General features: G+C 39.7%; 1 protein-coding gene across 8 annotated transcripts; it reads right to left on the bottom strand.

Moving 5' to 3' along the window:
- Positions 1-561: 561 nt before the first annotated feature.
- On the bottom strand, positions 562-12,950 carry fxr1 (fragile X mental retardation, autosomal homolog 1). Of its 8 annotated transcripts, none has more exons than XM_039811649.1 (19): positions 12,822-12,950; positions 10,970-11,022; positions 10,759-10,852; positions 10,586-10,657; positions 10,096-10,244; positions 9,748-9,841; positions 9,451-9,567; positions 8,657-8,827; positions 8,222-8,300; positions 7,795-7,904; positions 7,530-7,625; positions 6,819-6,950; positions 6,399-6,639; positions 6,075-6,168; positions 5,830-5,948; positions 5,499-5,708; positions 5,071-5,148; positions 4,201-4,286; positions 562-2,485 (listed from the first exon to the last, which is right to left on the bottom strand). In XM_039811649.1, the coding sequence occupies exons 1-19, from the start codon at positions 12,870-12,872 to the stop codon at positions 2,315-2,317; spliced, it is 2,217 nt and encodes a 738-aa protein (XP_039667583.1). In that variant the 5' UTR covers positions 12,873-12,950; the 3' UTR covers positions 562-2,314. The 8 variants fall into 8 exon arrangements, with proteins under 8 accessions (XP_039667583.1, XP_039667584.1, XP_039667585.1 ...); XM_039811650.1 differs by having other exon boundaries at positions 7,530-7,622; XM_039811651.1 differs by having other exon boundaries at positions 7,530-7,616.
- Positions 12,951-21,512: the final 8,562 nt, after the last annotated feature.

The following is a 21,512-nucleotide window of genomic DNA, read 5'->3' as shown; positions in this document are numbered from 1 at the left end:
GGCTCGAGGTCATGGTGCAAAGGACCCTAGGGTATATTACTCCGAACCATCACTTTAATGCCTTAATTAAAAAAAAATCCAACCTTTAAGGACACCAATTTTCTTTGTGAATGAATAATGTATCATAAATAAATGTTCTTACTTAAAATACAGGGGGCATAAGTAAGTACACCCCTATGTTAAATTCCCATAGAGGCACATTTTTATTTTTAAAGGCCAATACATTTTATGCAAAATGAAAAAGTTTTCCACCTCTTTTTAGTCAACTTTTGCATGGGTTCATAAACTTATGAGTGCCACTGTATACTAGAGAGCTCTCTAGCAGTGAAGCTTTGGAAGAACCATTTGCTGTAGCAGTGACTTAATATAGCTCTGATAAGCATGTGGCTAATACCAAAATGTGTTAACAGAAACTTAAAATGCTCCTGTATATTTGTGTAACATACTCTAACAATCAGATTTAGAGAACAGTCACTCTTTCAGCTGCAAAAAAAGTACTGCAGATAACAGAGCACTATTTTTAACTTTTGTCATCACTTTTCTTAAGAGAGCCAGACACAGTTGAGTTTTAGATCTACATGGAAGATCAAGTTTATTTAAGAACTACCTGCATACAAAACATATTGCACATCAACCAACCAGAATGATCCTTAAAAAAAAAAAAAAAAAATACTGTAGTTGACCCAACAAAAACACTTGGTGTCACAACTCTCAGTAGTCCAAATTGTCAGTTGTCTCAAAAGAAAACCTTAGGTAACGCATATTTTAGTGTCAAGAAAAAGAAAAGATTCTCTTGTTTTTGCTTTTTGTTTTTTTTAAATACTGTACATTTTTAAATAAATAAACCAAATAAATCTCCTTCCTTAGTGGAACAGTCATGACCAGTTTCCAGCCAGTAAATCTGTGGAAGAACCATGAAAATGACATCACTGTGACCTGGGCTTGGTTTTCCAGAAACATCTTAACACCACAATAATCAAAACAGGATTTTTGCAATAGTGGACATGTAAAAGGGGATATTAACCTCCCAAGATACTGCAAACGTGCATTGAGTCTCTTGATTTAGCTGGATTTCTGGTAGGAACCAACACTCAATATCCCTCTTGTCATGTATTTGATTAAATGTTTATCAATGAGATGTTTCCAGGAAACCCAGCACTGATGGCTACATCTTTGTCCAGCACTTAATAGTAACATGCCAGTTTCCAGACTCAACTACAATCAACTTTTTAACAGAAAAAGGTTATGTTTCAGTGCAAAGAAAACAACTCTTCTATGGTTTGTTTCTCTTCCAGACACGCTGTAATAACATTTCTTGTATGACCAAAGTGGTTGCATATTGAAAAACAGAAAGCAGCTAATGTCAAACTCCTCAACAGATATATATATATATAAAGAATAACTGGACTCATTTCCCCCCACAAACATTAAGAATAGACACACCTGATTTTAAAGATATGCCTCTGAAATCCATTCAGTGTCTTTCAGTGTTTGCCTCCAGTGCCATAAGGGCACATATAGCACATCAAGGAGGCAGCTCATCTGGTTCAACTGTGGCAGGCGGTGGTGACCAAGTAACACAGAAATAAGTGAAAAGATTTCAGATGGTGTACAGAGCCAGGCAACAACATGTTGAATCTACTCTCAAGGCACAACAGATGATCACATGTATGTCAAACATACTTGGGATTCCAACAAACCTATCTGCACTGTGGTAGTGCTCATGCAGAAAATGTCATTTACAAAACTACTTGAGATACACAAAACATCCTGAAAAAGGTTGTGGAAGCAGCGTTCTGAGTCCACATGGTTAAAGGCAGACTCGTTTCTGCTCTAAAATCCTGCTATGATAATATTTGTACTGATAAAAAAACAAAAACTGCATTCATACCATAGTATGGGTTTGAGTGGAATCCCTGTCTGCATTTTAGAAATACTGCATTCAGTCCAACCTCTCCTTGAGTTCTCAATGAAGAGTGGACCAAAAAGTACAGTTAGGTATATGTCTGTAAGTCTGTGTGTGTTTGACTATCTTTGGCAAGCTCATACAGGAAGAACTATTGTTAAAAAAAAACTGTATTAAAATGAATAGTTGGACAGAACAAGTGTGTAAAGGGGAGGTTAAGGTTCAGACCTCTAAAACTTGCGCAGTGAAGCAGGTTTCAAATACTTGTAAAATAAAATAAAAAAAATGAACAGTGCTTGTGTTTAAATGTTGTTTCACTTTAAAGGCTGCTCCAGAGACTGGGAGATTTAATCGAGTGCAGCCAAAGAATTTCAAATATTTGAAACCATTTCCTTTGCTCGGGTCTGACTAGGAGAGTCCGTTAACAACAGGTTGCGGGTTAGAGTCCCCCTTGAAGGAGATTTTGGCGGAAGCTCCGGTGGCATTGCTGCCTTTACTGACGGCAGCATCGTTGTTAGAACCATTAGTGGTTGCTGGGGCAGACGGTGGGCTGTCCTCAGCAATGGCATCCACCTGACCCTGGAAACAAATGTGGGACGGACAAATAACGCACTTCAAAATGTATTCAAACATTTCACCATTAAAGGAACACGCCGACTTATTGGGACTTTAGCTTATTCACCGTATCCCCCAGAGTATGTGTGTGTGTGTGTGTGTATATATATATATATATATATATATATATATATATATATACATATACACACACATACACACACACACACACACACACACACACACACACACACACACACACACACACCCCTTCTCATCTCTGTGTGTGTCCCAACTCTGTCTGACACCCCCACCGCTAGCCTAGCTTAGCACAGATCCTGGAGGTAACCGGCTCCATCTAGCCTACTGCTCCCAATAAGTGACAAAATAACGCCAACATTTTCCTATTTACATGTTGTGATTTGTATAGTCACAGCGTGTACACATAACAAGGTCACATGAGACACAGCCATCTTCTAACCGTATACATACTGGGAACTATATTCTCAGAAGGTGAAGCACTGCTACTTCTGCTACTTGGGCGGAGTGATTTGCTCGCAACACCTGAGAAGCGCAAAATTACCAATGCCACTATGGCCACGCCAAGACCCGCCCTACGAAGCAGCTTGATTGGTTGGGGTTAGGCATTTCACCTCGAGTGGTTAAGGTTAGGGTTAGGGGCTTGGACCTGTACATGTAAGCATGGACGCCTGGCCAATAGTAGTGTGTGAATGCTATTGAAGGGCGGGTCTTGGCGTGGCCGTAGTGGGAAAGAAAATATCGCGTGAGGAGCAGAGAGGTCGCCTTGAGTTCGCTCAGAGCTGGAGTAATATCACTCCGCCCAAGTAGCAGAAGTAGCAGTGCTTCACCTTCTGAGAATATAGTTCCCAGTATGTATACGGTTAGAAGATGGCTGTGTCTCATGTGACCTTGGTATTTGTACACGCTGTGACTATACAAATCACATCATGTAAATAGGAAAATGTTATTATTATATTATAAAAGTTATTTTGTCACTTATTGGGAGCAGTAGGCTAGATGGAGCCGGTTACCTCCAGGATCAGTGCTAGGCTAGCGGTGGGGGCGTCAGACAGAGTTACGTTTAGAGTTGTCACTGCCCGATGCTGAGTTGAGTGCAGATGTGGGTTGCGCATGCGTCACTTTGCGACAAGTAGCCTACAAGGACCTGTTAACGAGAGACTTCTGTAATGTCAATACAATAAAAATGGACCTACATAACGAAGTTCGTTCACTGCTGGCTATAAGTTAGCAATCCAACACTACAAAGGCTGTCACTTGAATGGTGTTTTGAGCTAACGTTAGCAATCAAACAATCATAGATAGCTAAAACGTTTTTGAAATGATTTCCATCTTCTGTTATTGTTTGTAATGAGAAAAGTTTATTTTATGGAAAATGAATTTCAGTATAACACGTTATGCCATAAACCGTTTCAATCGGAGCATGCGAAACTCACATCTGTACTCGACTCACATCGGGTATTGACAAGGAGATGAGAAAGGTATGTATGGACTTATTTCTGGGGGACACGCTGAATAAGCTAAAGTCCCAATAAGTCGGCGTGTTCCTTTAAGTAGCCAGGAAAAAGAACATTTCATGAAGCAGCATCTACATTCAGAAGTAGAAAAAAGTCCAGGTCAAAGAGACTTGTCAAAAGGTCAATCACTCCCCTGTGATTGTGCTAACAAAGTATTAATACGTGATATTAAAAGGTACTAACCACATCCTTGTTTTTCTTGGTGTCCTTGGTGGTAGTCATCTGTCTGCTCTGAGATTCAGCCCGGGATATGTAGTCAGCCACGGTCACTGTACAGACAACGGAGAAAAAAAAAATGTTTTTCTTCAAATAACAGAAACTAAAGTGTTCTCTCAGTGCTGTGAAACTGAGCTGATCTGTCCCGTCAGAACTTATTGACAATATTAATTTCACACTTCATACCCCTTTTGGTTTAATAGTACACATGGACAGTAGCGGACGTTGCAAATGAGGAATGAAGAAAAAATATGTTTTCACATTTGGCCCATTTTTGGCCTACTGCTGTGTAAAGTAAGCATGTTTTGACAGTTTTGAGAAATGTTACACTAGATCCTGTCTGGCAGACTGAAGGGAGCTTTACAGCACTTTTAGACTCTCCAAACAGTACTTCTTGCAGAATACAGTAGCCTAACTGGACGCCACCTACATTTGACATCTAACACAACATCACAGAAAGGTAAGTTAGAGGTCAGGCTTACTATGACACACCACACAAACCAGGACTGCCATTGAGAGCCTGACAATGTGAAAACAAACAAGCTGTAGCCTAGTTGTTAATAAAAAAGTATTTGTATACTTTCAATTGGCACGGCAAACCAGTGTGGACAGTTTAGGCCAGTCAGTCAACCAACCACATCCAATCATTTAGCAAAAGCAAGCAACACTCAAATTACCATGTGATTAAAGAGATCTACACAATTTTAACAACTTTTTAGTTTAGTATGTTTGGTGTCACACGAAGAAAAGAAAAAAACACGCCTGGTGGGCAACTTTTTAGCCAAGCCATTAGGAGCACTGTTCAGGGGAGGGGATACTGTCAGTTGCCATGGTTACCTGGCTGCCTCTCCTCAGGCAGGCGGATGTGGCGGCGTCGACTACGGTTACGTCGCTGAGGTTTAGCTTCTGAGTCATCTAAGGGTGTTAGGTCATCACAAAGAGAGGGATTTGGGGCTTAATTTGCCTTTACACCAGAGATCTGTCTTTGAACTGCACACAGGCTCCTTCAACACTTAAAATGAGAAGTGATGCACTGCTGCACATTCTGCACAGCTCCGACAGCTAAAAACAGCACTAACGTTAGCGCTAAAAAAAAAAAAAAGAAAAAAAAAGAAAAAAGGTATGACAGACTTTATGCTAGCCTTGGCTGTTTTGTGACTTAATGTCCTCTGACAATAATGTTTTACATGTATGCACTGTTTGAGTTTGTGTGTGCATGAAGAAGCCATGTGAAAAGATCTTTCCAAATAATGTGACTTCCCTACCTATTCCATTTTCACTCATGGAGGCGTTGTCTGACTCGCTCATGCCATCTATCAGTGTGGTGTCCTCGTCTGTTCGGCGCCGTCGCGATCTCCTGCGGCGGTTTGCCGGCAAATTGGACTCGCTAGCATCTGTATCAGCTGTCTGGTCTGTCTCGGTGTTTGTCTCCGCGGCTCCGTAGGCATGGTTATCCTCATGGTCCCGGGGCCCTGCTGCAGAGTCAGATTACCAGAAATGATATATATTTTTAGAGTCAAACTACCAAATGAGAGGACTTCACAAGGGGTATTTTTCGTGTCCCTTTTTTTTATATCATCTAAGAGTGAATTTTACCAGAGCTGTTGTATCCTCCTCTTCCTCCTCTCCCCCGTCCTCCAGGCCCTCCTCGACCTCTGCCGGGTCCAGGCCTCCTGCGGCCATCTCTTTGTGGTCGTGAGCCTCTCTCCCTCTCCCTGCAAGTCAGTCAGTCAATAAATCAGTCAAATCGATAAAATGTGTAAGTGCAGGTTTGTAGCAAAGACACAGCTACCACCACAAAATGAAAACAGCTACACATTTTGTCCATCATTGGGTATCACCTTTCCTGGTCTTCTACAGCAAGAGACCAGTCACTGAGCTCCTCCCTGCGCTCTGAATCTGTCTCAGAGGCGTTGGACTGCTCGGAGTTGGTGCCTGGAAGAATCAACCAAACACAAAAGAGAAGGACCGCCACACAGAAAGGACAAGTGTTAAAATTCTGGGGCACAGTTGGATCCTTCTTTTTGTCCAGAAATTATGACTCCTGACGTGCAGTTTTATTTCCGATTTCTTGCAGAAATGGCACAATTTTGAACACCACAATATCTGGCAGCAAATAAGCTAATAATTTTTTTGTTGAATATTTGATTTTAAAAGGTGAGTACCATATCCAGTGCTGTAGCCATGGCCTCGGCGACCACGCCCTCGACCGTTGTAGGAGCGACTGCCATGTAAAGAGGTAGAGGAGGCATTGGCACCGTTATCTGTATTATACCCTCCTCCTCCTCCTCCACCTCCTCTTTCCCCTCTCTCGCCTTTCTCTCGGTCACCTGGGCGGTGACCCTGGGTAATCTGACGTAACTGTTCATCAATCTGCATCCTCTCCAGACGAAGCTGCTCAACCTCCTAGAGGGGAAAACCAATAGGGGAAATGGTAAGAATAAAGAGAAGGGAAATGAGACTAAAACGGAAAAACAAGAATCAGAAAATCTTTCTATTGTTTCAGAAAATCTCGGAGAAATGTATTTTTTTCTTTTCTTATGAAGGGTCATCACTGGATACACATGCATAATCATCATACACACATCTACATCGCATCCATTGTGCCTTGTGTTGCTTATTCTGAATCTTGCTAGGCTGCTTCCCTGTGTATAATCCACAATCTGCCTCAGCTCTTCCTCTAGCTGCTGGCCTTCCGCAAGAAGCTTCACCATCTCCTACACACACACCGTGCAAACACACACACACAGAGCACCAACACAGCACAAAACATGCACAGGACACACATACATACAAAGTGCAAAACGTATACACAGTGAAATTCACAATTCAAGATTTGTTGTTTTTCTGATGCTTCAACATGCTGCTTTGCTTTATTTACCACAAAACCTACATTGTGACAAATCAACCAATCTCGTGAGTCAGAATTTCCGAGTCTGACGGATGAAGCTTTTCCCTCTCATGTTTAATTTTTTTATTAGATGATGCCAAAAAATGGTGAGAATTCTTGTATATTCTGAAGGAGAAATCCAAAGGTGTTTATTATTCATATTAAATTATTCATAATTACTGATACATTCTGTATGGAAATGATTCCGACATGTGTCCATTGTGCCACTTCATGCTGCCAACTGAATGAAACACTGGTTGTCCAGAAAATGCATTAAGAGGCATAGAGCTACAGCAAAGAATTGGCCAAAACATACACACACATGCATTGAAAAACAAGCCCTTTTTCCCCTATTCAGCACTCACACAAACATGTATTTGTATACACATACTGTAGATATTCTTACATTGAGGTAAGAGATGTGATACTCCAGCAAGACCTGAACATTGCCAATACTCTCCTTAGTACCGACAAAGGTGAATGGGACCATTCCCTGTGTCAACAAAACACGAAAAGACAACACATATGTTAGTATGGGACTGACTAAACCAAGTGAAAAGTGTCTACTTTTTTTTTTTTATGGCTAGAACAAAACAAAACGGGTGACACTTATCAGTGCTCTACAAGCAGCTTTTTCAGTAGCAGTAAAGATGTGGCAGTAGCAGGCTTACTTCCTGTCGGGGCTGCTTGTTGTCATTGTCTCCTTCGATCCTGACCCTCACCACACCGGACTTATCCACAATCTCCTGGATGACCTTACCGTTCTTACCAATCACTTTGCCTGGAGACACGGAGCAGGGAAAAGATGAGAGGGTGACCAGTAATGATGAAACAAAGTTGCAAGTCAAAGTGATGATGAACTAATGAAACTGAAATCAGTTCATAATGAGGTAAATAACTATGGTATATAAAAGGAGTTGCACAGAGATTCTAATGAATATTAGATGCCTTGCAATGTGTCACACAATTGTCTGTAATGTGGAACCACTATCATGGCCAACGTATGGAGCATCGGATTTTTCCACTGCCCTGTGACTGGCCCCAGTAAACACAAGTTTGGGGATTTCCAGGTCAGGGAGTAAATGTGTGTCAACATACCAACGAGAGCCCTGGGAACCTGGACAGAGTCCTCCAAAAACTCCAGGTAGTTCCTCGCCTTCCTTACTGCCTCCGCTGTCTGAAAGACAACACAGGATGACTTTATCGGTTATTTGTTCAACACGCATGTACCGTCAAAAGTAGGCATCTGTATGTTCTACGTACAGAATACAATACGCTTAATCATGAAAAGATAATGGTCAAACTCACTAATCATTTCAACAAAAACACAACCACGGTAAAAAAAAAAAAAAAAACAGTATAAGAATGCAACATGTGCAACGTGGACACATACTTATTTCAGTATATACACAAGTTTAAACACGTCCACACGGTTTCCCTCAACATGGTTTGTTGTAAAGACTCAGTTCATTCATTCCTTTCCCCCCCATCAGCTCTTTCCCTCCACCAACACTCAGGCAAAAAACACCCTACCTCTCCATAAATCCTGAAGGTGCCAGTCTCCTCATCGAGGTCAATGGCAGTGACACCCTGAACTTTCCGTGCTTGCTGGATGTTGCTGCCATGGCTGCCGATGGCCAGGCCCATCAGATCTGTTCGCACGATGAACTCCTCCTGGAAGGACGACACCAACTGTCTGGAGGTCTGCACAAACACAAGGGAAAAGTTTGATATTTTATTTGTTAATTTTTTGGTCTTCATTAATTCACACTACCTGAACTTTATTTTTACAGCCAAAACTGACCAATATTAAAAGTTAGAAAAAATACAAAAAACAAAAAACAAAAAGGGTCAAAACATTATTCCATTTAACTCCCATGACTCATCACGAGTATTAACGGTATTCCTGTAAAGGTAATTACAACAAAGTCACTTAGCCCATCAGAATATTCTTTACTACCAACTCCCTTACCAGTACTTTTTCTCTGACCAGCACCATAAGTGCTGCTATAAAAACTGGTGGAGCCGACGTGTCAAAGTCCCATCCCATTTTTATAGCATCAAATAACTAATTAAAACCAAACTTATAAGAAAAATGTACACTTGAACAAACATAAGCGAGATAAGAACTACCTAAAATGACAGAAACCATCATTGGGAAAAAATATATTTGACGTGTACATTGATCTTTTTGTTTGGTCCATGTCCATTCCGCCAATATGGAGGAGGTGGGATTTACGATATATTCTGCAACCAACCACCAGGGGGAGATTCCAGTCTGTGGTGCCCACAGTGACTGAACAACGGTGTTCATGTTACCAACTGACCTCCAGGTGTTTTGTGGCCTCGTGGTTGCGTGACATTAGCAGCAGCTTGGTCCTGATGCTGCGCAGGTGCATGTCACTCAGCAAAGACACACGCTTCACTGTCGTCTCATTGGTAGACTAGACACACAAATAAAAGAAGGATTTATCAGGTGTTGTGCTGAGATGACAACTAAAAAGAAAGGAATAGGGGAGTCATTGACTTTACAAACATGAGCAGGACAAAGTTGTGACATATCATGTAGTAGATACGGTTATAAATATCCAAATGTCACCATAGGATTACAGCAAGCCAGTTACCACAATCAGTAGTTGGCTGGTCTCGGGGCAGTATGAGATGCGACAGGCTCCCACGGCTTTCTTAAAGTCTTTATGGGCGTTCTCATTCTGGCACCTGTAATATAAGGAAAACATATTACTTTAAACTTCCCAATCCCTAATGTAAAAAAAATATGGTTTACCGCTACATCTGACAGGGGATTAGGATTGGAGAAATCTTTAAACAAATGCAAAGCTCCTTAAGTGCAGACGATATGTAACACCTACAATAAACAATCTATTGTATATATGCATTTCATCGTTAATTATGAAGACAACAGGCATGTGAATTAAAGATTTGTCCCTTCCTAATGTTGTTGCTGTACATACGCTTCTTGTAGATCCTGAGGAACAGGGACAGTGCACTTGTGAAAGGAGTTCTTGGTGATGGCCTTGTTAGCGTTGACTGGACGCAGACGCTCAAAGGTCACTATCTCATTGTAGGTGGCATCGCAGGCTGCATACTCAATCACATAGAACTGAAAAGACAGACAGGCTCAGTGTGTCAAAATAAAACATAGAGACACTGAATATAACTCAATTTTAGCATGTTGAATTATATAGCAATAGTGACACTAGTGAAAACCCGGTTTTCGAGACAACAAAAAAATGTATTTTAGCCACATTAGCATTCTCCACTCAACGCTCTGCTAGTTACAAGGTATTATAGATTGATAACTGCAATGTTGGTGAATTTTAATTAACGATATACAATGCTACAATAGAGTATCAGTAATAATTTAATACGGTTAGCATTCATGTGCATGTAAATATTGAGTGTATATTATAGAAACTTGTCTTCATAAAGAACTATACTCACAGCTCCCTTCATCATGCGGACTTTAGCCAGCCACCAACCACACGGCTCCTGGTCATTGGCTCTAGAGAGGATCTGACAGGAGATGAAGATGAGACAGAGTGAGACACAAACATAAAGGAAGGAAGGAAACAAGTGAAGAAAAAAAAAAAAAACTATTTATGTGTCCTCCTAACCTCCACCTCCTCGCCCTCTCCAATCTCCTTCTTGGCATCAGCGGGTGGTGGCATCCTGACATCATTGAAGGGCACCTGGCGCTCTGGCTGCCAACTGAAAAATAAGATGGTAAGTTCCTTACCTGTTCAAAACATGGTGCTACATTTGTCTTAAAATGTTCAACAGGTTTTAAAAAAAAACAGCTAGAATACAGGAGAAAGAGAGACTCACTTGTTCTCAAAGGCAATGGTGAGAGAGTCATCGTGGATATCTTTGACAACGCCCTGCAGGACAAAGAGACACACAGACAAGGGTAACCACATAAGAACAATACAGCTGACTGGAGTAAAGTGCCACCTATTTAAGCTACACTGACTGTACAGGACAGAAAGAGTTGACTTTCTTCAAGCATGTTCTCTGCTTTTCTGCTGCTGATTTTCGATACTAACAGACAGTTTTCATGTACCTTTTCAATGCTTTTGGGAATCAAACACAAAACTATTTAACTCTATTGTTTTTGGTTGGATCTTCAAACATGGGCAAATAACACCGAAGGCATCTGCATGACTACAGACCACACGGATGAAGTGGACTTCTTTTATTTGAAAAGAAGCTTTAAAAGACATTCCACAATTTACTGTTTACTATTTACTTTATTTATATATATATATATATATATATATATATATATATTTTACACTGTCTTTTTTGTACTATCCTTGTTGCTATATCATTGTGAATGTGTGAGAATGAGTCACTATTCTTTGTCATGTATTATATATGTATTATAGTATACTGAATACATGGGTTTACACAAACTGGGTCAGACTAAACATACAATTTGAGAGATCTGAGATATTATAATGGGCATGTTAGTGATTACTAAAACAAATAATGTGCAAATCAATCAATAAATTAACAGATACGCCCTAGTTGGGTGTATGAATTGTTTTACACTCTTTTGCACAACAGCAACACACTTCAAGACTAGCTGTAAAGAAGCTTATTGACTGGCCATGAACACACATCAGAAGTATTCAGGAGCTTAAACAATTGAAAGTTATCTTGTTTGAAGGTGGGGTGTCAATTACAATACATTTTAATATACGTTCTAGATTCAGCCTGTGCAACAAACAAGCAGGGAAGTGGACACAATGAGTCATAAAATCAGGGTTGGGTACACAGAGAAAAGCAGTGGGGACAGTATCAAATAGTAGTGCAGGAGTCATGTGAGTAATAGAGGTGAGGAAAGGAAAATGAAAGAAAGAAATGAGTGCAGTGTAGCAGAGGAGACGAAAGAAGGGGAGGAAACACACAGAAGAAGAGATGGGAGAAAAGGAGACTGTTGCAGACAGCAGGTCTAGAAATAGCTTTTAAGTCTACGGTATCAGTGACCCTTTTCTGGCATACCAGCTGGTCAGGATTGACAAGTAACAGCTGGCTCACACATACACACACACAAAAAATAGCTTGGGCGTGATGAAGTATCAAATAATAGACATCCGTTGAGTAGGTGCAGTTCAACGAGTCATAACCAGCCACGACGCTTCTTAAACATCACATAACGTTACTTTGAAAGCTGTATGATCAACAGCTCTGATATCAGTTCAACAACTCCCATAACCGAATAAATGCCATACAGTTACAATCGGCAGTAACGTTCTAGCTATGTTTTACAACCCAGCGTCTAACCAGTTTACTTGAGCCCCATCTTTTGACGTCAACAGTTTAGGCAACTAGCAAGTTAGCTAACTTTCAGCTCGGTGAAGCTGCAACCGAGCGACTAGTAAAATTAATAAAAGCCTTTATCGGTTATATATTCTAATACTCGAAGATAATATCTTGTTTTGTTCACTCTGAGTATAAAAAAGGTCGCTAAAAAGTGACAGCTGGCGAAGACTAGCGAGCGGTGCTATTAGCAAGCTAATGTTGGCGAGCATTGCTAGTACAAGCTAATGGCAAGCAGCTAGTGTGCTCAGAGCGAGTTGGAAACTGTTGCCGTGATCCGTGAGACTTCAACTAAAATATTGTACCGTGTAACGTGGCTATCGTGTTGATGCCGAATTGATAAGGCGGTATTTACCTTGTAATAAGCCCCGTTGGAGCCACGGACCTCCACCACCAGTTCCTCCATATTGGACACGCAAAGGATGTCGGGACGACAGGTGCTCCTTGAGGCATCGGGAGAGAAGAAGTTTGAAGGCTGGAGAGGTAACTCATCCATGGTAGTCGTATGTTTTCTGCTTATTTCCTTACTTAAAAGCTTGATTGTGTTTCCTTACGCCGATAATTCCACAAACTGAAGCCTTATTTGACATAGCTAGACATCTTCCTGCTGTATTTTGGTTGTCGTGGCCCTTTAAGAGAATGTGATAAAGGTAGCTAGTGGTGTAAAGTAACTATAGTTACATTTACTCAAGTAACGTTAGCTGTAGGCTACATAAGTACACATTTGAGGTAAGTGTAGGCTACTTTACATGAGTATTTCCATCATTTCATGCTACATATATTTCTACCCCACTGCATTTTGCAAGGCAAGGCAAGGCAAGGCAGCTTTAATTGTATAGCACATTTCAGCAACAGGGCAATTCAAAGTGCTTTACATAAAACATTAAGGAGCAGTTAATGGAAGCCAGTATTGTACTTTAACTCCAATGACAACATTACTAACTGCGGATTTAGATGATTACAAAATATAAGTCAGTTAATAAATGATGATGTATTATTATGGATAACGCTACCCTATAGCCTAGTATAGTATCCAGTAGTGATTTACACCCACACATTAATATAGTAGCCTATAATATATATATATGTATGTATGTATGTATGTATGTATGTGTATGTGTGTGTGTGTGTGTGTGTGTGTGATAGGGAAGCAGCACTCTCTAGATGAGAGTTCAATCTTCCTCAATAAGAGAGATTTTGAAGCAGTTCCCAAGAGAATAACCTTCCTCAGAACACAAGTTACATTTTTTTAGTTCATCATCTCTGCCGTCCGGTTTCAGACACTTGTAGCATCTAGACATGGGACTCACTTGAGCTGTTCGCAGCTTGTAGAAAAAAGCCCTATTGAGACACTTCATTTTGATGTTCCTGTTATTATGTGACTGAAATGTTCTGTAGATCTGGATGTACTAATGCAATATAATGAAGAATTACTGGGCTCAGCCTTGTTTACGTTGTGTGTTAAAACCAGTAAAGTCTGCAATTCTAACTGAAGGTTAACTGTTTCACACAGCAAAAATAGTCTTCTGAACTTCACATTTGCTCTATTTTTATTCTTTTGTTATGCAGAAGAGTATAAAGCACAAACATTTCAGCTGATCCTCAGTATGCAGGCTGAAGTAATGTAATATGATGTATTGCTTTTTTTTAAATTTTCTAGCACTAGCGCCTATTTCCCACAATCAAAATTCAGATTTAAGATAACTTTTTTAGCAGATCTTCACTCATACATCAAAGAGAAAATAATGTGGTACAGTGTGAAAGCTGTGAAATGCAAAGCAACCCTCGTCAAGGATAAAATGTGCCCAAAAAAAATCACAAATTTTATGACCAAACGTACATCACTGAAAATATCTTTACATCCAGTGGTCAGGTGATGCTTTCCTCCTGCTGATGGCTTGTGATTCCAACATCATTTGAGCCTTCATTCATTCAACGATGCAACTCAAATAGTTGGAGATAGCTTTAAGTTTGTTAAGGCAGGTATTTTTTTAATTCACATTTACAAATTCGTCGACCGGGCTGCACATTAGACTCTACATTGACTACACTGAGTGTAGTAGTCAGTCAGCCAGAGAGCAGCGGTCGGTTCGTCTTTTAGAAACAACCACTGTGACACCTAGTGGCCAACAGATAACCTCCCGGGGACTGTTTCTCCTGTACATCAGATATTTACTCTGATTTGGCACCACCATGAGACTGCTCCAGAGATACACTACAAACCGAATGGTAAATCAAACTTCAATGGGGAATAATATCATCAAATCAAGTCACATTAAGAAAATAAACTGTCATGAGCAATTTATTACAATAAGTCATTTGAGCAATTTTGGATTTGGTCAGTAATGGGCTCACAAAGGTAACCTTTCGTGTGGTGTTAGTTGATCAATTTTAAGTTGTAACCATTTTGGAAAAGTCACTCTGCCTTCTGCATGGTCATAAAACCAAAATCACTTACCTGAGAGACGTTTTCAGCATTTACATTCAAAACAAATGACTCACTGATGCTGTAAGAGGTTTTAGCCGTAAATACCTTTTATGATCAATTGAAAAACATATTTTTCATCTATAACTCTCTCCAGTGATGTATGTGAACATATCAGTAATGTATATGCTGCTGTCTGGGCCTTTCAGGAAGCTTACTTAATTCCCTGAAGGTGTTACATTCAACAGGTATGCTAGTAGATAACTGTTCTTTTGTCTTTATCTTAATATAATATATTGCTATAAAAGAGGCATATGATGTCTTCAATAAATAACCATTTCATGATTGTCATGTCGTTTAAAACATGAGAGCCCAACATTTATAAAAAAAGAGCATCCATTATAATACTTTTGACTTTTCTTTATCCCACAACGACCCTGTGAGGAGCTGTAAGAACATACAGTAGTTACACGTGTAGAAAACAAAATCAAGTGAAATAAAGTCAGTGGACATCAACAACGTATTGCCTAGTATGAATCTCTGAGCAAAAACAATTCAATAAAGAAAAGAAGTGTAAGTAAACGAATAATTAAATAAAGACATATGCAAATGAGCAAACAAGCGCACTAAAAAGCTACCTATGATGAAGTAGCCATCATTATTATTAACACATAATGCAATATGAATATTAAGTCATACCAAAAGCACATGACAAAGTCATTGTGTTACTGACTAGCATGTCATCATGTAGATTTAGATTAAACGTATTGTGATTCACATCTGAAATTCAAATGTTGATATATAACGGCATAAACATGTTTTTGTCTTTTCGGATTTTGTGAAGTGGCTGCAGAACCCTGTCTTTATCATTTAAGAACAAGACAGAGTGAATACACTACTATTATAGACAGTATTAAGCCAATGCATAAAAAAAGCATATAAACAAGCTACACAAGGAAATAAGGATGAAATATTAGCACAATAACAACTAAAAAAATATCTATCTTTAGGGATGTGTTAAGGTATCTTTTGATGTATTCTGACAATGTGATGAGGCAGAGATGAAGACAGCATGTTCCTGTGGTGTAGTGTGTGTACTTCAGTGTGTATGTGCAGCTCTGTGGTGAAAATATTCTGCTTGGTCTAAAGACATTACCACAGACCCTCACAGTCTGCCTGATAGTCTGTTCTCACGTTCTGATTTAAACCAGTTTACCAATTCCATTATGCTAAGCCCGAACACTGGTTGGAAAATGATGAACGATTATGTGAAACACATAATCTCCCTGCTGCACCATCATTGCAATATGACAGCCAAATTTCATTCATCCTATCCAATTTCTTCCTTATTTAAGGAAAGAAAATTACTGGTCCCAGTAATCAGATATGTAGCGAGGCTGTGTGCAAGAGTTAAGCCCACTCCCATTAGGCTTTCTGCCTTGCTCCTGCTGTAGTCACGCACACACACACACACACACACACACACACACATACACACACACACACACACACACACACACACAGGAAGATACACATGTTCCACATGTCTGACCCTCCACAGTTCTCACATCCCCTTTCACCAGTTTCAAGGACTATTATTTGGCCTTGATATATTCTCTACAACATCATCCGTTAGAGATGCCAGTTTGAAACACAGTGTCCCTCAAGTGGTTTAGAGAGCTGCAGACAGGCAGTTCTCCCACACACACACTTCAAACTCTCGCCTCCTCTTCGCCCGCTTTTGAAAAAAGCCCACACAAATGTTCTTTTTCCAAACAAAAACATCATTTTTTGAAATTAGGTTAACTTAGATAAGAATGCAATTTTGTCTTTTTGGCCGTGATTATACTCGGACATAAAATCAAATGTAATGAGGAGACATCATTCCCCTTCTCTCTTTCTCTTTCCATCTCCGTAGAGTAAAATCACCAGTGAGCTGCTATATTAAACACCATGTCATTTATTGCTAATACACTCTGGATTTCATAGGCTCTTAGAAAGCTCACAAACAGAAAGAGGTGCATTGAGCATATGACTGTTTGCTCTCCTCCACACGTCCAATTTCTCTCTCCAATCGGGAATGCATTATAGGTGTAATTGAAAATTAGTAGTACATCTTTTCTGTATGAGTGTTTTTTTTTTTTTTTTCGCGGGGTAATTTATCAGGCTTCATTGTTCCTGTGTGACACCTCCAGGGCCTGTTTCTAACAAGGAGCCTGGAGCACCGAGAGGCTTTCTGCTTGCCCAGGCCCCGCAGCGCTTTCTCTGCTTTGTCACTAATTGTGGCCTCCTCTCCACTGAATTGTGATTCGGGTAAAAGAGCTTGTTGGCTCGATGCAGTGAAGCTGCCGGTGACGCTCTCACCATTATCAAAGATACTCTTGATCTTTTCAAAAGCAGGAAATAGATTTTTTTTCAAGCCCCTGTTCAATCACACAGGGGGTTGGAGGGAGTGGGGTGGGGGGGGGGGGGGTAATTTGCAATGCGTCCATTAGTTCTTCATTAAAGCAAGATTAAATTGCACCTCAAATCACATCTGCCTTTTCTAGAGTAAAGGGTGACAGTTTTAGGGCCAAAACTAATTACTAGTGCCAATGAATGAGAGAGGAAAACAGGGCTGTTTTTACATGAGATAGTGTGGCCTGTCATTATATTCAGACTAATTCCACTCTGCCTGCTCTTTTAATGAGACCAGAACGTCCTCACATCTCTCCCTCTCTCTGTATCTGTATCTGCGCTCGCTCCAAATGTATAATTTTGATAGCACTTGGAGTTTGCATTAATTAATTTTTCTGCGAGACCTGCTACAAGTGCCAAATCTGTGATGTTCTGAATTATCATTTAGAGAGAAAGAAAAGACAGGCAGGCAGAGACAGACAGACAGACAGACAGTGATAGACAGACAGACAGACAGACAAACAGTGATAGACAGACAGTTGCTGAAACAGTGAGAGAAGAATACAATTGAGATAAAAGTCCAAATACTAACTTTAACTTTAGTTCTTCTTTTTCTTTGTCTGCTAGTTATTAGGTGTCATGTCACCGTGAATCCCTTTTACTTTAACTTACAAGTGTGTAAATCCTGTAATGTTTGGTGTCTTAAATAAAAACAAACTTTGTGGCAGATACATAAAAACCGAGGCAATTAGGTGAAGTCACAATTATCATTTTGTTTCATATGGATGTAGGATTTACTGCAGTTTAAAGTCAAACTCCAGACTGTAGTATAATTAATTAATGAAATAAAGGCATTATTACTCTACACCACTTCAGATACTTCTGTTTAAGTTGCACATATTCGCACATTGCTGTATCTTTGAGGAGATTACCATTGCATGTTTTGCAGAGAGTTATTGTTTTACAGCATCATTTGGCAGTAATGATCTTATGTGCAACAATGATTAAGTGATGAACATGTTTAATGCTCCAAAGAAACTTGAGGCATAATGGTTAACTTTATTTAATAGAGCGGTTTCTTTTGCGTGCTACATTAGGTTGTGAAAGCAAAATAAAGAGTACAGCATTTTGTATTCAGAGTTTTGCACAATTCTCTAGTTTCAGCTTCTCAGAAGAATTGCTCATTTTATGTGTTTTATTACATATTGTTGATTGAATATTTTTGGATTTTGGACTGTTGGATGGACAAACCAAACATTAAAGATGTAACCTTGGGCTTTAGAATAGTGTGATGGTCATGTTTCTTAATGTCCTGAGTAATCGAGGAAATAAGCCCTAAACTCCAATTTGTCTCCAATTGTTGCTTTTTTATTCTTGTAAAGGTGATATGAATTTCTCATACAATGACAATTATATGCATTATGCTGACCGGATATGCAAAAATGCAAACCAATGCATATGTGGCTATATGTGAGTTTTTATGTTATGTTATGTTGTGTTATGTTAGGTTGGTTTTGTTGTGTTGACTATGTTATGCATTAAAAAAAGGGTTGTCGGGAGCAGATTCTGACACTTGGATGATCTGAATTATGGGAAATGAAAGCAGTCTCGCTTTCCTTATGCAGTTAGCACTGCTGCCTTTATTAATGATTTGATAGGCTACACAATCAGCTTCACAGTCACTTCATTGGTTGCTTTTTCATGTAGAGTAAATTCACTCTATGTGTGAAGGACTTTTGTCTATTTAGTCAATTTTCTGCAAGACACACCGTACCATTTACTATTGAAAACTCTTATGAATGTACTTCAGCTTCATGTAAATCTAAAAAAAATCCTGTTTATAGTAGTGTTACAAAGAACAGCTTTATTTTAAAATTTCACCGTACCTCAAAACCAATACTAATGTTTGGCCTCTTCCAAGCTGCGAATTGCCCGTCAGATGCTTAGAGCCAAACTACCTTTGCACTTTTCATTTGCAAACTACCATGTTTCCTTAACCTGATGGCAATAATCTGAATGTACTGTAATGTATACGGCCCAGGGCCCCAGCTCTTTTCTCCCTCTCCTCTCTCCTCTTTGCTCGGATCGACAGACACTCTTCTCCTGTGCTCGAGGTTCAGGGTGGTTAGATTAGAGCTAAGAGCTGAGAGCAGCCGAGTCTCACAAACAGGATTTATCATGTTGTCTCACAGTGGCAGCCCTGCCTGGGATCCCATGGCACTGATGAGCCCTGGGGCATAACATGCTTATGGCAGATACACTGCGATTTACAGAGACAGGAGAAGTGCAACGTACACCAACTTAACATGTGTGCATTTGTTAACAGTGCACAAAGTTGAGATGTTGGCATCTTTAAATGAGTCAACAATGTTGCGAGGCTTTACCTCTGCGCTGTGTATAAATCTCTTAATGCACATTACAGGCTTTTCAGAGTTGCCAGCTGATTAGCCCTCTCAAGAAGATTTTTGCCATCCTTAAAATATTTTTTTTTTTTACATGCAGTGCATTTTTCTCTTCGCAAGGTACCAAACCTCCTTTCCTTGCAAAAAAATATATATGCACTAGCACTAATTTTTTAAGCAGAGGAATCACCTCACTGGTTTCTGCTGAAGTGAGATTTGGCTGCAGAGACCGCGCTGGTTCCAGAAATTCAAACCTCATACCATTCCAGGCTGGGCTTATCCTAAGCTTGTTAGTATGTGTGATGCCGGGACCGATAGGGACCTCTACATTACCATAACGCTGCTGAATTAACTATGATCTTCCACTGCACCGGTAGAAAAACTGGCCCACAGAAGTTTTGCAATATGCTGTGCAGGATATTATGATAACATGCTATAATAAATGTTTATAATCTACTTAGTGGAGGACCAGGGTTCAAATATGTTTCTATATTAGGCTTATTAATGCTCCCACACATTTTCTGTTCCACCGTCACAGTGGGCGAGTGAAATATGCACACTTAACCAGAAATGGGAAAATAAAAGCTCTCAGAGTGGTGATTAATTAAAGTGGAGATTGTGCAGTGATACATCAGCCAACAGAGAGAAGTGCTGCATCAAAGACAACCATTGATGTTCTCTGTCTGTAGTGTCTCTGAGAGTTTAGGGGAGTTTACATTCTACTATTTTACATAAACTACACATAATAAGTGTCTTAAAGCTTACATTTAGAGTAAATATTCATACTGTTTTTAGGTCAAAAGTTAAATAAAAAGAGATTTGTTTTTATTTCTGCACCACGATTATATCCTGGCACTATGAAGAGAGCTTTGATATATATATATATATTTTAGATTATCTTTTGAGCATTTTCAGCCTTTATTTTTGACAAGACAGCTGAAGAAATGAAAGGGGAGATAGAGAAGGAATGACACGCAGCAAAGGGCCGCAGGTCGGAGTTGAATCCGGGCACGCTGCATCGAGGAGTAAACCTTTATATATGGGCACCCGCTTTACCAACTGAGCTATCCGGGCGCCCTGATATAGCATTTTGACCATTATGTAGTTAGGGTGATCAAATTTTTTTTTTTTTATTAAATTTAATATTTATAGAAATTGCACAACTTTTTTAAGTGGCTAGTCGAAAATGTCAAGATATGTTGGCTGCACCATTGCATCAAATGGAAATGTTCTGTATATAAGCACATTTCCTCAAGATTCAAACTGACATCTTTGATATTTCTGGAAAGACTGGGATCTCCATTAGAATTTAAAATAAAGTTCTGTGTGTTTGAACACACGGGTTTGTCAAGGCTAACCCATTGGTGGGTCAGTCAGGTTTACAAGTAATTGTTCAACATTTTGGTACATATGCGTATTTTATTTCTAGTCGATAGTTAGATGAGAAGATCGGTACCGCTTTCAAGACACCGAGCTCACTATTTAACATGTTATATCTCTTTTGTTTAATCTGTTCAAAAAAGGAAGTGCAAAAACGACGAGCTCATGGTTTTACGGGGGTTAAGGGTTAAGTTACGGACAATTTCCGGGCTTGATGCTCTAGAGATGCTGGTATCAGTCTTCCCATCTAACTCAGCAAGAAAGCCAGTAACTGTATTTCCCAAAATGTCAAACTATAGTTTTCAGAATGAAACAATGGCACTGTTCTTTTGCTTCATTTTGATAATAATATTGCAAAAGATTTGAACTTTACCTCAAGCTCACTCTTCTGACTGAATAATCAATCATTGTAGCAGCTAAAAGCCCTCCTCTGACCTTCTCT

Source organism: Perca fluviatilis, chromosome 9, assembly GCF_010015445.1.
Source record: "Perca fluviatilis chromosome 9, GENO_Pfluv_1.0, whole genome shotgun sequence".
Classification (NCBI taxonomy): Eukaryota; Metazoa; Chordata; class Actinopteri; order Perciformes; family Percidae; genus Perca; species Perca fluviatilis.
The sequence above is the reverse complement of the archived record's forward strand: the minus strand, read 5'-3'. Positions and strand labels throughout refer to the sequence as shown.

Excerpts from the sequence above, each read along its gene's own strand:
- fxr1 (XM_039811649.1), bottom strand. The coding sequence starts at position 12,872 with ATGGAGGAACTGGTGGTGGAGGTCCGTGGCTCCAACGGGGCTTATTAC. Across the intron at positions 10,853-10,969 it reads ACCATTGCCTTTGAGAACAA|TTGGCAGCCAGAGCGCCAGG; the intron begins GTGAGTCTCTCT and ends CTTATTTTTCAG. Across the intron at positions 9,842-10,095 it reads CCTCAGGATCTACAAGAAGC|GTGCCAGAATGAGAACGCCC; the intron begins GTATGTACAGCA and ends CTTATATTACAG.